The 17,032-nt window shown below is 54.8% G+C and overlaps 2 protein-coding genes across 6 annotated transcripts in view; one reads left to right on the forward strand and one right to left on the reverse strand.

The window, feature by feature from the left end:
- The window catches only part of ALAD (aminolevulinate dehydratase), a 393,442-nt gene that overhangs the window by 68,026 nt on the left and 308,384 nt on the right, over positions 1–17,032 (reverse strand). The window lies entirely within an intron of this gene.
- The window catches only part of RGS3 (regulator of G protein signaling 3), an 87,342-nt gene that overhangs the window by 46,937 nt on the left and 23,373 nt on the right, over positions 1–17,032 (forward strand). For all 5 annotated transcript variants that reach the window (XM_064677175.1, XM_064677174.1, XM_064677177.1 and 2 more), the window contains 2 exons: positions 1,485–1,525; positions 14,164–14,286. In XM_064677175.1, coding sequence (XP_064533245.1) covers positions 1,485–1,525; positions 14,164–14,286 — 164 coding nt within the window. The remainder of the gene's footprint in view (positions 1–1,484; positions 1,526–14,163; positions 14,287–17,032) is intronic.

Below are 17,032 nucleotides of genomic sequence, written 5' to 3' on the forward strand. Positions count from 1 at the left end.
CCTGCAATGTGCTTTAAAAGTGAAGCTGGCAGTGGAGACAAACCTGCAACCCTCCAAAGGGCAGATGGAAGAGACACCCAGCAAAGGGCTCCAGACCACTTCTTCATGGGTTTCACGTTGCCCATGGGGTGACTCCAGAGGCATCTGAGTCCCTCAGTGGGTCACAGCTCTTATCTTGTCCTTTGGCTGCTGCCTGCAGCAGAATTGCTTTCCTCTGGGGAACGGGGTGTTTCCAGCACTGTGCAGAGCCTGTTCCCACTGAGCACAGCTCAGGCTGTTGAAGTGAAGCAGAGCTTGTGCTGACACTGCTTTCAGTGGGATCTGCAGCCGTGCCCAGGCTCTGATCTCATGGCACAGATAATGGGCTCATTAAGGGCATTAGGAAAGCTGCAGCCCTGTGGTGCTGCCTGCTGCCAAGGGCAGAGCTGGTGCAGGGCAGAGTGGTGTGAAGGAGCAAAGCAGCTCCTGGAGATGGGCTGTCCTGGTTTGGAGCTGGGGTGACCCTGTGCTGGTGCAGCTTCGTGTCCTCCTGTGAGGCTGATGAGTGCCAGGAGCTGCTTCCCTCAGGGCTGGGCACACACAAAGGCCAGGGCAAATCTTCAGGGATGACTTTTTATTGGGTACAGGGAAGGTTAGACCTGCAGGAACCAGCCTGTTGGAGCAGCTGCAGTATAACCCATCCCCTGGGACAACTGGCAGCAAGTGAGGAGCTCTGCTGGGCTGCTCCATGGGTTAGTGGGATGTGGATCAGTGTTGGTCATTGCACTGTCTGCAGCACCATCTCCTTTCCCAAAACTGTGGAAGGGCAGGTTCCTTGGCCAGGTCTCCCACTCTGGTGGGAGCTGGGGGGGCTTTGCCCTCAGCCCAGTGGAGCAGGATGAGCTCTTCCCTCTGCCCCGTGTCAGTCACTTCCCATTGCCCTGGGATTTGGCTCCATCTCCTTGGAGAGTCACTGTCCCCAGCCACTGGCATGATGGAGGCTGGGACAGACAGGAGGACCACCAGGGCCACCCAAGGGTGTGGGGCAACAAGCTGGGAATGAACAAGGATGTGGGAAGAGGAGCTTCTCTGTCAGTCCTCCTGGGAGCAAAGTGCCCACAGAGGTAAGATGAGGAAGACCCATCCTTGGTGCCCAGGATGGCACTGCAGGACCTCCACAGCCCTGGGAAGGTGCCACAGGCTGTGTGTGCCAGGGCAGGTTGGGCAGGAGAGCCAACACTTGGCCTCTGAAGGAAACAACCCCTTTTCCAAAAGGACAATCCCAAGGAGAATCCATGACAGCGCAGTGAGTCCAGGCAGGATTCCGTGCCCGTGCCCGCCCTGGCAGATGCCACATACATCACCCAGCTCACAGCCTGGTACTGGAGGGGCACAACAACAAATATTCATTCAGTGCTGTCCCTCAGCCAGTTCCTCTGCCAGTGGCTCCACTTGCAGAAATGCAGCTGCAGCTTCGTTCTGATCCTGTTTTTCCTTCGTTCCAGGTTCAGAAGATCGGAAGTTCTGCCTCCTTTACCTTGCAGAGGTGAGTGGTGCTGTTTTCCACCTGAACTTTGTAGTGGGAGCTGAACATATAAGAACAGCTCTGCTCCCTTCTGCTGGGGCAAGGAGCACTGAACAGGCTGATTTTAACTTCCTTTTTAATTAATTTGCCAGTGTTCTGGGAAAGAAATGTAATGACTGTAGCCAGAATATATGAGTAAGAAGCTGCTAAAAGGAGTGTGAATGAGGAGGCTGGGCAGCACTGGGCCAGGCTTCTGTTCCCCTTCCCCCTGTGGATTTTCCTTGGGGTGCCTCACTTTTCTTTTGGGATTCTTTCGCCTGGGAGCAGATTTCCTTGTCTTTATTTTTTAAGGCATCTTGCTTTTCTTGTCTTCAAGTACCCAGGTTTGAAGCTCTCAAATAAAATAAGGAAGCTCAGTCTAAAAGACATAGAATCATAGCTCTAAAGCCACGTGTGGCTAAGTGCTCTAACCTGAGGTAAGCTCAGGGCATGGTTCTAAGAACACCAAGGTTGTGGGTTTGGTGCCCATAGGGCCACTCACTTAAGAGTTTGACTTGATGATCCTTGCGGGTCTCTTCCAACTCAGAGTATTCTGTGATTCTGTGAAGCAGGTTTGGGGTCACTCAGACATTGGCACAGCCCTGTTTGTGTCCTGAGGCAGCCAAGGAAACCACAAAATTGGTTCACACTGACTGGACCTCCCTTTTTTCCTTTTCAAGTGACTTTACCATGTTCCTGCTTTCAAGGTCTTGTATTTTCAGAGGTGGAAACATGGATCTGGGAAAGATCCCCAGGGCACAGAGGAGAAAGGCAAACATTGCTCAGCAGCACCACAGAATAATGAGCTATTGTGAAAGTTGGGTGAAAATGCTCTGCATGGAAGTTGTTCACCTTGAGTGGCTGGACTGGGGCCAGGGCACGACCGGCTGCGGAGCCGCCGCTGACGAGTTCCCTCTTACGTTTCCTCCTGTTCCTTCCTTGTCTCCCCTGTGTCTCCCTGGGGCAGGGGTTGAGCTGCCCCTGGGGTTTGCTCAGTGCATGTCCCAGTGTAACGTCAGCCTGGCCTGGGCTCCCTCCCAGCTAATGACTGTGCTGTGACTCAGGGTCGGGATGAGGCACTCGGGCATTTTCTCACGAAAAATGCGTCCAGAGCCTGATATTTAATTCAGAAGCTCTGGGCCCCTCAGTAGAAGTGACTGAAAGAGAGCTGGCTGTGTTTCATGAGATCTTGAGAGGTGAAGAGCTGTCTTTGTCAGGGTGTATTGAAGTGCTGGGCCTAATTGGCTATAAGAGCTCTGGTGATGGAGATTCCTGACATCCATTGTGGTTGGAGTGCAGGAGTTGGGCACAAAATGGGAAACATTTGCTTTCCTTCCTGTGTGCTCCCCCTCAGAGGACAGTAGGTCTGGACTGGCCACACTGGTGGGATTCTGAAAATCCCTTCTTGTTCCTCCTGTTTGCATGGGGTGTTTTGGAGCAGGTCACAAGTGGAGTGGGAGCTTCCTGACCCACAGTGACCAGCAGCTCTGCCTCATGTCTCACCCCCCATGCTGTGCCAGCCCAGGCTCTCAGGTGACACTGGGACAGCCCCTGGCTCAGGGATGACACTTTGCCAAGCAGGATGTTCCCTGTGCCATCCCTTCCCTGCCAGCCCCCACAGGGTTGCTTGGAGGCTGCACTGAGCCAGGGAGATCAGCACATCTGGCTCCAGGGGGAAGGGGACAGTGAACTTCCAGCTGTAGGTCCCATCAGGCTCTCCAGCAATGGGAAATTTGGGCTCAGAAGGGGAAGCTGAGGTGCAGAGCGGGGAATGTGCCTGTGAGTGGGCAGAGAGCCAGGGCAGGATGGTGCCCTCCCAACTTCCCTTCTGGGAAACAGTGGCCTGCAGGTCACCACCCCAGGAGCCACGTGGAGCCGGGTGACCAGGCTGCAGGGGCTGGTGGCTGGAGCAGGAGAGCAGCAACCTCTCAGTTCTGCAGCACAAGGGTTGTGTGGCTCAGAGAACTGTCCTTGGTGGGGGTAGACCCCAGGTGAACAGAGACAGGCTCTTCTGAAATGAGGGGATGCTGTTGTGGGAGCCAGCCTGGGAGCATTCCAGCATCTTGCTTTTCAGGGGAGACCTCCTCACTCTCTACAACTCCCTGCCAGGAGGTTATAGCCAGGTGGGGGTTGGGCTCTTCTCCCAAGAGCCAGCAGTAGGACAAGAGGGCTGGGTCTTCAGCTGTGCCAGGGGAGGTTTAGGTTGGACGTTGGGAAGAAATTTTTTAGAGAGAGTGATCAGGCATTGGAATGGGCTGCCCAGGGAGGGGGTGGATTCTCCATCCCTGGAGGTGTTGAAGGTGAGACTGGATGTGGCATCAGTGCCATGGGCTGGGAACAACGGTGGGGTTGGATCAAGGATTGGACTTGATGATCTCAGAGGTCTTTTCTGTGATTCTGTGATTCTGTGATCTTCCTCCTGCAGGGAAGCCAAGAGGAGAGTTACCTTCAGGTGATCTGCCTTTTCTTTGCATTCACATTTCTGGAGCAAAGCTTTAGTTATAGGATTGTGGGGGTGTCACCAGGAGGTGGCAACTCTTGGCAGCCTGTGGGATGATCCCCCTCAAAGACATTCCTGCAGGATGGCTGAGCATTGAGGGGGGGCTTGGGTGCCTTGCTGGGCTGGTGGGAGTGTGGGTTTGGGGTGTGAAGGTGATTTTTGCAGTGGGCTGGGTTTGAGGCATGGCCTGGCTGTCAGGTGGGCCCAGGGAAGGGGCACTCTCAGGTTGCAGTACACCTGGGACTGAGGGGGGTCTCTGGGCCTTCCCAGCATGGCTCTTCCCGTTGCCTGATGGGGGTGGTGTCCAATGAGTGTGAGTCTCCTGGCTGTGGCACCTTCTTTTGCCTTGATGCAAGGCTCAGCCTCCTTCCTGACTCTGGGAACAAGATAGTTTCCCTCTGCAGGGGTGGATTCCCATGGAGAGAGGCTGGCTCTGCTTTGGGGACATCGTCAGGCTGCTGGGAGTTGGGGTGCAGGGGGGCTCAGGAGGGCACCCCTGGCAGGGGGGTGGCACTGGCACACTCTGGCACCCTTGGGGTCCCAGGGCTGTGGTGCAGCAGTGCCCTGCAGCTGAATCCTGCTGCCCACCCTGTGAGTGCTTGTGGCAGCTAGGAAGGATAAGGATGGATAAGGATGGATAAGGATGCACAAGGGAAGGATGTGTGTGCTGATGTGGCTTTTTGGTCCCATGTCTCTCTGAGGGGTCTGTCCCCCTCTGGACCTGCTCCTGTCCTGTTCCCTGCAGCACATGCTCCATCCCTGGCCTTGCCAGCAGCTCTGGACCTGCCAGGAGCCTTCTGCTGGCTCAGCCCCTCCAGCTGGTCCCCTCGGGGTGGAGGTGCTGGCTCTGGGCTTTGGTGCTCAGTGTGTCTGAGTCCTGTGCTGGCTCTGGGCTTTGGTGCTCAGTGTGTCTGGGCAGACACATCCCTTGTGCTGCTGTGACAGGGCTGGGGGGTGCTGGAATCTCCTGTGCTGCTGCTTCTTGCCCACAAATCATCTGCAATGAACACTAATGTATTTAGTGCTGCTGGGAGCTCAAAGGGAGCCCAGGGGCTGGGCTGACACTGCCTTTGCTGCGGGAACAGCTCTCTGCTGAAGCCTTGAGCTGCAGCCTCCTGCTACTGCTCATCTTGAGGGTTTCTGAGTGATGTTCTGACCCATGAGGTCACACATTTGCATTTGGGTGTGATGTGATCCAAAATGGAAGTCTGTCCCAATGTCTGGGAGCTGCTTAATTTATTTTAAACAAGAGAGAAAATTCCAGCCTTCGGGGAGTGTCACAGAAAAGCCTCTGTAGTCATCCTGTCTGACTGTGTGCAATAAATCACTGCGCAGAGTTTAAACCCTGCACAATGTGGTTATTTGCAGGCACAGAGCTAACACTGAGCCTGGTGTAGGTTCCAGCACAAGGGGTGTCTGTTTTACAGGCTCTTCAAGGTGTGAATTGCAGTGTTTGGAGATCCTGACTGCAGGTGGCCCTGAAAGGGCCAAATATAGGTTGGTGTTGGAAAGAATGCAGAAGTAGAGGAAGGTTCTCCTCTGAGCTGTTCCATTTGGTGAATTTGTTCCTTCTGGTGGTTGTGGGACAGCTCTGGTAGTCCCAGCACATAGACAGGATTTGGAAGTGAAGGTGGTACCTTTTGATCTGAGGAATACTGTGTACACCTGGAATCACAGAATCACAGAATAGCTGGGGTTGGAAGGGACCTCTGGAGATCATCCAGTCCAACCCCCTGCCCAGGCAGGGTCACCTGGAGCAGGTGACACAGGAACACATCCAGGTGGGTTTGGAATGTCTCCAGAGGGGAACACTCCACGCTCCCCCTGGGCAGCTGTTTCAGGGCTCTGCCACCACCACGGAAAGAAGTTTTTTCTCATGTTGAGGTGAAACTTGTGTTTTAGTTTATGGCCATCACAGCTTCTCTAACTTTTCTATTTGCCAACTGATATATGAAAAATTCCTGCAAATGTGTTCAGACCTGGCCTAGGGCATCATCCCATTCAAGATTTTAAACCCAAATAGCACAGTTTTTGTGTATCTTGAATAAATCCTGTCTGCAAAAGCTTTGGACTGATTTGAGCACTGGAATAAGTACCACTGGAGGAGGTTGCCCAGAGAAGCTGTGGCTGCCCCATCCCTGGAAGTGTCCAAGGCCAGGTTGGATGGGGCTTGAAGCAACCTGGGCTAGTGGAAGGTGTCCCTGCCCATGGCAGGGGGTGGAACTGGATGGGCTTTAAGGTCCCTCACACCCAAACCATGCTGGGGTTCTCTGATTCAGTGTGGACCCACATTTCTCACCTCAGAGGACTTGGAGTGTGGGAGTTTGGCTCCATTTTTTCCCACCTCCTCGTGCCATTCCCTGCAGGGCCCACACCCCTCCTGGGATGACGTGTAAAACCTGTCAGAAAAATATTTGCTGCCTGGTGGGAATGAGCAGCCTCAGGGGGACCAGTGTGCAGCCCTGAATGTGGTCCAGGGCTGTATTCACACCCTTCCCTGCTCCGGAAATATCCTGCTGAGAGGAAACTGCATATCAGTGGTTTATTGCATTGTTACACATGTTTGATTCAAACCCAGCATATTCAGACCAAACTGACTTAAAATCAAATAGCTCAGTAAGTTTTTCCTTTGAAAAACACTTGCAAATTTGATCTTTTTTCACTGGAAGTTTTCATCAGCAGACACTGGAGTTTCTCTTGGGAAGAAAGAAAATCCTTCCAGTAGCAACTCCTTGTGCTGCTGTGATGAGCAAATTAATGCTGTGAATCTGTGCTGGAGCTTGTTTTGCCTTGGGGATGCCCATCTTTACTGCCCAGGGAGAGCCTCTGGACAAGTGTCAGAGAAAGGCCACTGTCCCCCCTTTGCCCAGGTCACAGAATCCCAGACTGGTTTGGGTTGGGAGGGACCTTAAAGACCATCTTGTTACACCCCCTGCCATGGGCAGGGACACCTTCCACTAGCCCAGGTTGCTCCAAGCCCTGTCCAACCTGGCCTTGGACACTTCCAGGGATGGGGCAGCCACAGCTTCTCTGGGCAACCTAATCATCCTGAGCCCTGGCTCTGTGTGGGCACATCCCTGCACCCAGGGGTGCACAGGTCCCCTGTGGACACTGTTCCTGTTCACACCCTTGGCCTGTGTCCCTGCTGCTGGCAAGGGGGTGCTTTGAAGGGGTGCTCTTTGAACTGGATCACAGCTGTAGTGGGGGCAGTACTGGAGCCTGTGTGGATGTGCTTCACTGGAGATGTCCCAGCTTGCTCCACTGGAGGGTTAATGTCCCAAAGCATTCTCTGTTCCTGCTGGGAGTGAACATCACTCAGTTGTGTCAGGGCAGGGTCAGGTTGGATCTCAGGGAAAGGTTCTTCCCCCAGAGGGTGGTTGGCACTGACCAGGCTCCCCAGGGCAGTGGGCACAGCCCCAAGGCTGCCAGAGCTCCAGGAGAGTTTGGATGTTCCTCTGGGGCACAGGGTGTGACCCTTGGGGATGGGCTGAGGGTTGGACTCGCTGATCCTTGTGGGTCCTTCCAACTCAGCACATTCTGGGAATCTGTGATTTAATGCCTTTTGGGATGTGGAGTTGTCCCAAAGGGAAAGAGCAGGGAGAACCCAGGTTCCCATCTCCATCCAGTAGATCTGAATGCTGGAAAAGTGATTTGCTGATGGCACAGAGGATGTCAAGGCTCAGGGACAGGCTGGGATATGACAGGGATTACACGCCGGGGTGATTTTGAAGTTGGCTGTTATGGACATGTCACCAGGACAGTTCACAAGGAGCTTTTTTGGGCACTGTCTTGGCAGATCTAGAGGGCACTTAGGCAGGTGGTTTGTCGAGAGGGAAAAAGGCAAAAGGACTGGGCAGGGGGTGCCATCAAACCTACATGGCTGAGTGAACAGCTGAGGCAAAGCTGTTTAGTAAGGAACTGTAGGAAGGGAGAAGGGAGAGGAGATGAGCCTTTGCCTGGGAAATGGGCCGTGTGCTCTGGTGGAATTGTACCTCGATTTACTCTAATTCATGATGGGAAAAGAGATGGTGTTTGTCAGATTTGTGGCTGTAATTCATCTGATGGGCTTCTAGTGCAGCAGAGAAGGATCCCCTGGGCTGGGGGAGAGTGGGCACTGCAAACAGGGCTGGAAGGGTTGGGATCACTCATAGGACTTCAAGGAGAGACAATCCAGATGACCAGTTTCCTGACATGAATGGGAAGCACAGTGAGAGAACATGAAGTGTGTTCCTCTGCCTTCCTCTTCCTGTTCCCAGTCCTGTTCAGTGGGAAGAGGAACTCCCTCTCCTGAGCCACTCTGCTGGTGATGGCCAGGAGATGTTACCAGATGAAAAATCCTTTCCTGCTCTATGACATTTCCTTTGCTTCCTCCCTGGCTCGTTTCTGGGATGCTGGAGAGGTTCCCCAAGCCTTGAGTCATCCAGCTCATGTGAGAGGTGGACACTCACCCTGAATCCCTCTGGCATCTCACACAGCAACAGCTTAACTCTTTCCTGAATGGAGGTTTCCATTTTCCTCCCTCCAAAGGAGGGCAGGTCCCAGCCCCTGGATTTTTCTGTGGGATGCTGACAAGTCCAAGCTGCAGGTGCAGAGTCTGCAACATTTGGAAAAGTCCTTCTGAAGAATGTTGTGACATGAACCCATGTCCAGATTACCCCAAATGCTGAGGCATTCCTGAACTGCCCTGCCCAGCATCCCCATGATATGCCCCAAATTTCATTTGCAGCTGAAATGTTCCGCTGGTTCAAGTCAGCTCTCTCCAGGAACACCCCTGGAGCTTGAGCTCACTCAGCTCTGGAGTTGGTGGTCAGGCTGCTCTTCTGTGCAGACAGACCCTGGGCTTCATCTCCTCTCTCTGTGTGGGTTTACCTGGGTTAGATGTTGTGGAATGACACCAGCCCCAGGCTGCAATAACCCACAGCCTGGGGACAGGACAGCTCCTGGGCACTGCCAGCTCCCAGTTCAGTTCTCTTCTGGCAGAGCAGGGAGTGCTCCTGTACCAGATGGAGGAACAGATAAACAGGAACACTCTTCCTCCCTGGTTTTGTGCATCTTTACACAACTCAGCCTGAATCTGAGTTTTGAGATAACTAACAAATGTGTTCCTTTCCCCCCTCCAGCTTTAATTCTGGGGTCGCATTTCCCAGATGCTGGCAAGAAGAAGAGTTGATATGGTGCAGTTGCAGTACTGGAGAGATTTTAAAAAGGCCCAGGCACCATGAGGTGATTTCAGAGGGTCCTGGGACTGTCTGCACAGGCTGGAGCTCGCTGTCCATGGGGCTGTGCTGGGGAAGAGGGATGGAAAGCTCTGGGGCTGTGTTGGCAGAGGGCGGGTAAGCTTGGTGTTGATGCCACTGAGGCTGCTCAGCTTCCCTGAGAGGGAAGGGTGTTTGCAGAGCAGGAAGGTGCTACACCTGCTCTCTGTTTGCCAGAATGGTGTTTTCAGCACTAACTCATTGCCTGGCTTGTCTCAGGGTTGGGGAATTCCTGGGAAGGGTGTTATCTGATGAGCCACTTAATGACAATCTGCTGGCCTGTGAAAACAGACCAAGCCCTGTGTCCTCACTGGCTGCTCCAAAGCGGGTGGAAAAGGCTCTTCAGGATGGCTTTTCCTCCTGGAGGCTTAGCACAGAATCATAGGATCAGAGACTGGTTGGGGTTGGAGGGACCTTAAAGCTCCTCTTGTTCCACCCCCTGCCATGGGCAGGGACACCTTCCACTATCCCAGGTTGCTCTAAGCCCTGTCCAACCTGGCCTTGGACACTTCCAGGGATGGGGCAGCCACAGCCTCTCCAGGCACCCTTCAGGCTGTGCCATCATGCAGTGCTCCCAAAAACAAGCCCCACAGGGAGGAGCCCTGCAGGGATTGCTGTGCCCTGCCCTGCTCCCTGCACATCATCTGCTGCAGCTCTCCTGCCATCCTGTCACCTTCTGGTCATCCCAGATTTCAGTGGGCCTCTGCTGTGGCTGCCAGTGTTTGTTCTTTGGGCACCACCAGTGTGCCCAGCAGTCCAAAAGCCACAGGAAGAGCCGTAGTCCCTCCCACCCCCCAGCATGGGAGCAAAGAGAACTTTCTCATCAGACCTTGCTCATGGGCATGAAGTAACCAGGCAGCAGTTGCCCTGTTTTGTGCACAGGATATTCCCAGGGCCAGTGGAAGGTTTGCTCTGTGATTTAAAGCCATTGTAGTCTGGAGCCCATTTCCGAGGTACTTCCCCTCTGGGATCTCTGCTGGGATTGGCCCCGGACCAGCACTGGGAATGTTTGAGGCCAGGGCCTGGCAGGGCTGGGCTGGGAGCCCTGTCCCCAGAACACCCTGCCCTAAACCTGAGGGGCAGAGGAGCCCGGGGGAAGGACCTGAAGTGCATCCCCTCATCTCTGAGGGGAACATCTACTTCAGGACAGAGGTTGCCCAGAGAAGCTGTGGCTGCCCCATCCCTGGAAGTGTCCAAGGCCAGGCTGGACAGGGGTTCTAGTGGAAGGTGTCCCTGCCCGTGGCAGGGGATGGGATGAGCTTTAAGGTCCCTTCCAACCCCAACCAGTGTGTGATTCCATGACCACGACCACCCCAGGAACGTGTCTGCTGGCAGAGCTGGGGAGACAGTGGTGAGAGAACAGCCCTGGGCTGGGCTGGGCACCAGCTCAGGGCACTGGAGGTGTCAGGCTGAGTCTGTGTCGTTGTTACTGGGACATTTTAGCTTGGCAGTGCCATGCAGATCCCCAGGTGTGTGCTGGGTCCTGCACAGAGGGGCATGTCTGCAGCGTGGGGTCTCGGTGTGCAGAGTTTGGGGACCCCTCCCTTGATGTGCTGCTCTCTGGGAGCTCCTCAGCTGATCTGTGGACTGCAGAGCCAACAGGCCCTCCTTGGGGGGTGTCTGCTGGGTAACCAGGAGCTCTGCTTGGCCAAACCCCTTGCCTGTCATCTCCTCCTGCTCCTGGGCACCGTGGGGCTGGGTCTGAGCCCAGGGGTGAGCTGTGCCCATGGAGCAAAAGGAACCCCTTCCTGCAGCTCCCCCCTGGCTGTAACAGGGCCCGTTTGGGGCTGGTGTTGGCCAGTCTGGGCCCTTCCCTGCAGTGTGTGTGTTTTCCCCTCTGGGGGTGCCCCAGAGCCGTGGGCTCACACAGCACCTGCAATAACATGTTTTTCCCAGCTCTGGGGGAAGGCAGGCGGGCACAGAGCCACTGGCAGCCACTTCAGTCGCTGCTGTATCTGGTGGCAAACGCCCCCTTCACGCCATCTGCATCCTCCTTTCCCAGCACCGTGAGATTAAACCCTGTTTTCTCTTTGTAAATATTGGCAGGGCCGGGGCAGCCTCCCTGAATGAAAACAATGGTGGGGAGGCCAGTTCCCAGCGTGTGCAGGGCCTGGCACAGCCCCTGCTCACCCACCTCCTGCCCCAGCTCCCTGGGGGTGGGCAGCTGGGTCCCCAGCGTGGACACAAGCTTATCCCACATCCCAGTCCTTCTTCTGGCTGGATCCCAAAGGACTTTGCAAGCAGGAGCCTGGGCTCTGGAGGCAGCTGGGGGTGCTCAGCCCCTGGGGGCTGCTGCCACTGTCCCCAACACAGCTGAACATTATTTGGGGGGAGCAGGTTGGTGGATGTGCTGCAGTACCACAGCTGTAGGGATGGGACAAGGAGTACAGATTGAAAGGGGGCAAATTTAGGTTAGATATCAGGGGGACATTTTTTACTGTGAAGATGGTGAGGCCCTGGCACAGGTTGCTCAGGGAGTCTGTGGATGCCCCAACCCTGGCAGTGTTGGATAAGGCCTTGAGCAACCTGGTCTAGTGAGAGGTGTCCCTGGTAGGAAGGGTTGGGACAAGATGATCTTTAAGGTCCCTTTCAACTCCTTACCATTCTATGATTCTGTGGAAGAGGGAGAAACAGAGCTCTTCCCTCAGAAAATGTGTGTTGGAGAGGTTCAATGTCACTGTGAGGGAATAAAGGGCTGGGATCTCACTACACAGAAATGATGGTAAAATATGTCCAGCTTGGAGAAATGTAATTTTGGCTGTTCATGTCCCCCCTCAGCCTTGCACACCATACTGGGGTAGTTGCCTTTCTCTGATTTTGGACCAGAGGGCAATCTCCTCTCCTGGCTGTGGTATCCCCAGGTGGCTGGGGCAGGGAGTCTGCAACTGGCTGAGCTGGAGGGAGGGAGGGAAAGGGGCACTTTGCTCTCAACAGCCAGCAGGAGCTGAGCGTGGCTGGATGTAAATTCAATCAGAGAGATGGACTGTAATTGAATCAGAGAGGGGCTGCAGGGCAGGGGTAGGTGAGCTGCCGTCTGTCACCAGCAAGGGGATATGAGATGTCCTTGGAATTGCTTTCGGCCTCGCTCCAGGGGAATCACAGGAGCTCTGCAGGACTGGGAATGTGCAGTGGTTGCAGCATCAGTGTGGACACTGTGCTCCTTGCAGCTGCACTGATGGATTTTAGGCTCTGCTCAGCTCTTGCTTCCTTTCAGTTCTGGCCCCAAGTGCTGTGAAATGCCAGCCTGGATTTCCATCCCAGCATATGGGTACCCATCCTCTCCTATGAAAGTGGGAACAACTGGGAACCTTCCTAGGGCTGAGTGGGTAGCACAGTGGTGCAGCCTGGGGAACTGCTGGCATGGGAGTGGGAGAGACTGGGACATCTGGGATGGGAAGGAGCCCCGTGACACTCCAGGGATGCTCAGAGCATCACTGCCACTCAGGATCTAGAGGGTGAGGGGGACCCCACTGCCCTGTGTCCCTGAATCCCAAACCTCTCTTCATTCTGAATGTGCTCAGGAATTTTCATGCATTTGCAGTGTTTAAGCCTGTTTCTGCTGTAGGAATTGATGTGGTGATGTCCAGACTTAAGAAAGCCCAAACCTTGTCTTTCATGGAAGTCTCCTTGGAGGGGCAAAGGACTGAACCAGAGATCCCTTTCCCTGGAGGTGGCGTGGGAGCTTGGTTTATTTACCACTTCAGAATGGATTTTGGATTAAACATGAATGAATTCACATCCAATGCAAACAGTGATTTAAATGGTGTGACTAAAGAGCATTTCCCCTTTTGGCTGTGCTGTGTCTCTGGAGTCACAAAGCTGCAGGTTCTTTCAGACCTTTCTGGGAAAAAAAAAACAGGCTATTGGGGACCTGCCCTTCTGGAAGGAAATTCTAGGAAAGAAAAGGCCTTTTTCATGCCCCTTAGTGAAAGACACTTTTTTCTTTCTTTGCAGTCTGTCCTAAAGTCCTGCTTTTGGTTTTGTTTTGTTTTGTTTTTTTTCCCATCTGGCCACAGAAGGAGAAGATCCAGCCTTGGGCATTTCTGGACCCTTCCTAAAGCAAAACCTGCAAAATCCCAGCAGGCAGCAGATGTTACTAATGCTTAATTTTTAGCATGAAAGAGAAGCAGTTTGAGGGCTGGGAGACAGCTGCTGAGAGAACTTGGTCAGAAAGTTCCTTAAATGAGTGAGATTTGGCCCAAAGAAAACTTGTCCAAGAGGAACAAGCCTGTATCAAAAAGGACACGTGCAGGGAAGGGGCTGTGGCACAAGAGAAGGTGGGCTCAGCTGGGATGATCTCCCATCATTTCTCATAATTCCTTCCTTGCTCACAGAGAGTGTGTGACCAGAGCTTCATCCCCAAATCCACCCTGAAGTGTGCACTGTGAGGAGCAGGATGGGGAGGCTGCTCTGGAGCCTCCCTGAGCTCAGTCTTTCCTCCCTGCCCCACCCAGCCCGAAGGCTCTTGTTCTCATCAGTTCATGCTCCGGTGCCTCATTTGTGTTTGCATATGGCAAAAAGCAATTTCCACTCTCTAAATTAGCTTAATAGACACTCAGGTGGCACAGGGTGCAGAGCTGCTGGTGCTGTGCCCGTGCTGTACCACTGCACTCCTGCCCTGAAGGCAGGGTCAGCTCCCCTGCACCACCCAGCCCTTCTCCCTCTCTCTGGAGGAGATGCCACTGGGAGGTGATTTCCCTCTCTTTTGCTCTCTCTGCCTGGAGCACAGGACGCGGTGTGAGCTCTCCTGTTAGACCCACGCTCCTCTGATGTGCTGTGTGGGGAGCAAGGAGTTTGCAAACACAGCCAGGGCCTGCGACACACAGCTAATGACCTTCTCCCTGCCTGTGTTTCCTTTACGTCAGAAGTCGGAGTGCTTATTAAGTTTGGAGGCTTACTCCCAGGAGCAGAAGAAGAGGATCTGCTGGTGTCTGGCTGAGAACATCACCAAGCAGCAACATCCGGCATCAGCTCCTACGGAGAGCAAGGTAAGAGAGCCGGGCGGGAGCTGGAGAACCTGCTCGGAGCGCCGGGCTCGGCCTGCGCGGGGGCTTTGCTCTGTGGTGCTCCAGCCAGGAGGGCACTGCTGGAGGCTGTTTGTTTGCCAGGTGAGGAGTGAGTTTGTGTTCAGGAGCTGCTGTGTCTGCAGCTTCCTGCCCTGCTCGGGGGAGCAGTCACTGCATTTGCATCCTCTGGCTGGGGCCGGGCTGGGCTGACACCTCCCAGCATCTCTGTTTGCACAGCTGAGCCCGTGCAGCCCAGTGTCCAGCCTTCCCCCAGAGCTTGGCTCTGGGGCAGGACTGGGAGCAGAGGGAGAGGCTCAAACTGTGATCTCTGGGCCCTGATCAAAGGCCGAGGTCATGGGAGTAGCAGTGCAGAGATTTGCCCCTTCTGTGCCCTCGGACGGGCTCAGGTGTTTGATCTGGATCCCACAGGTGGCCCCAAAGCACAGAGGTCATTTCGTAGGTGCTGTTTTTTGTACCTAGTGAGGCAGCCTCAGCACTTTTCCCACACTGAAGAGCTTCAGCCTGGCTGGAGAGCGCTGTCTCAGCAGCTCTGACAGATGGATGTGTGTTGGAGGGGTTTGAAGGGCACGCCTGCCCTGCATGGCTGTCCTTGACACCCCTATCTGCCTGGCTTTGGGGCTGAGGCTGCCACCATGGAGCTCTCTGGGACAGGGACAACCTCTGCTGGAGTCATCTCGTCCCCTGGGGGTCAGGTTTGGATTGTTGGTGGGTGACCTGTTGCTCTGGCAGAAGAGAAACAGACTGTGCTGAGTGTTTGAAGGGCTCTGGGTGAGGCAGATGGGGGTAAAACCCCCGGATCCCTGCCTTGGCTGGTGCGTGGTGGAGGAGCAGCCCCTGCCCCACGTCATGGTGTGGGTGCAGCGTGGGCTGGGTGGCCCCGAGGAGGTGACTCGGGAGGTGACTCGCTCCCGGTACCCGCGGGCGCAGCAGGAGCCGGGGGCAGGGTGACGTGGCTTTTGCTCTGCAGCCTCCAAACTGGGTCAGCACAAACATCTCCGCAGGAGACAGAGCCTCCGGATTCCTTTTCCTGCACGTTTCAGGAGGACTAAAATAGCAACAGCTCCCAGAGCCTGAGAACAGCGTTACCAGCCGAAGCTCCCGCACCGCCAACGGCCCCGGGCGGCTGATTCAGACTGACACGGCTCTGCTCCGCTCCTCCTTTCCTGTGCTGCATCCTGCTGGCACAGCACCGTGCCCGGGCAGGGGGTCCCTGTTGGCTTGGCATGGGGGGCACCATGTGATGGGGCTGCTCTCAGGGCCTTGGCCTGGCTCTGTGCTCGGCTGTGTGCGATCCAGCCACGGGCCGGGGATCATGTGCAGGGACATGTTCCGACCTGAGCATCTTAAAGACATCCTAAAAGGGGCATCCTGCTGGCTCTCCATCATCACAGGTGTTCTGGGACCGTTTGGGCTTTCAGGTGATGGTGCTGTTTGCCCTCCCCATCCCAGACTCTGTTCATGGCAGGGTGTGAGGCTGTGGCTCAGAGCAAAGCCCTGGAGTGTCTGCTCCCTGAATTGTAGGAGCCTGGCTGCTGGACAGGTGAAAAAATACTCTAGAAGACATCACAAACCTTTTCAAGGCTTTTCTGTGCCTCAGTAGGCAAGCGGGTGTTCCTTGGGTGCTGTGGAGAGCCAGGGTGGGCCTTTCAATGCTGTGACAAAGGGATTTTATCTTAACTTGCCAAAGCTGATGGAAATCCCACTGGTGGGGTCCGTGGCCAGGAGGGAGAAAAGGAACATGAGAGCAACCACTAGGCACTTAACTGAGTTCATAGCACCAAATCCCATCCCAGCAAGGTGTAAAGTGCTCAGGATGCAATTTTAAAGCAAATCTGATGTGAAATGCAGGAAGGAGCAGCGTGAGGAAGGAAGAGCGGCCCTGCATGGGGCTGCAGCTCCTGAGGAGACAATAAAGGTTGTCAGAGCAGGGTGAGCACACAGAGTAGGAGCCTGAGCTGCAGCTGAGGCTGTGCCCAGGCTGCACCACAGCTGGTTTGTAAGGGCAGACCCCTCAGGGGGTGCCAGTCCAGCGGGAGGCAGGAACTGGGATAATCGGTTTCTTCTTGCAACTGATCCATCCGTTTGCTTACAAGTCATTTGATACTGGGGCTATTTAGGGGAAAAACCCAGTGTCTGTGCTCTGTGAACAGACAAATTAAGCTGGAAACATCAGCCTTGACAGGAATCTGATTTGCAAAGCCTTCAAAACTGCTCCAGCTCAGCGAGGGGCAGCTCGTCTCACTGTGGCCGAGGGGGTGTGGGCTGTGCTGTGCGGTGTGAGCAAAGGGCTGGCACAGCCCCTGTGCCAGGCAGAGATGTGCCATGTGCCAGCTGTGCACTGGAGCCAGAGAAAGGGACACTGTCTGAGCAGACAGCAGCTCCTCAGGAGCCCCTGTAGCTGCCACACCAGTGTGTGAGTTGGGAACAGCTCTCGCTTCAACCTGCTCAGAAATCAGATTAATTTGGGGCTTTGAGATGGTACCTCTTGTTTTTCAATTCCCCCCTGAGCCCTGCCCGGGTAGGGCGGCACAGGAAGGTCCCTGTGGCTCAGGGACATGGCTCTGCAGAGCTGTCAGTGCCTCTGGCAGTGTCTTCTGGGAGGATGGTGTCAAGCCTGGAGGATGATCCCTGTTATGGGGTCTGTGTTGGCACTGCTGCTTTCAGAGCAGCTGGTTTTGGAGCAGAGCTGCCAGTTTCTAGGAGGCAC

This window comes from Pseudopipra pipra, chromosome 20, assembly GCF_036250125.1.
Source record: "Pseudopipra pipra isolate bDixPip1 chromosome 20, bDixPip1.hap1, whole genome shotgun sequence".
In the NCBI taxonomy this organism is placed as follows: domain Eukaryota; kingdom Metazoa; phylum Chordata; class Aves; order Passeriformes; family Pipridae; genus Pseudopipra; species Pseudopipra pipra.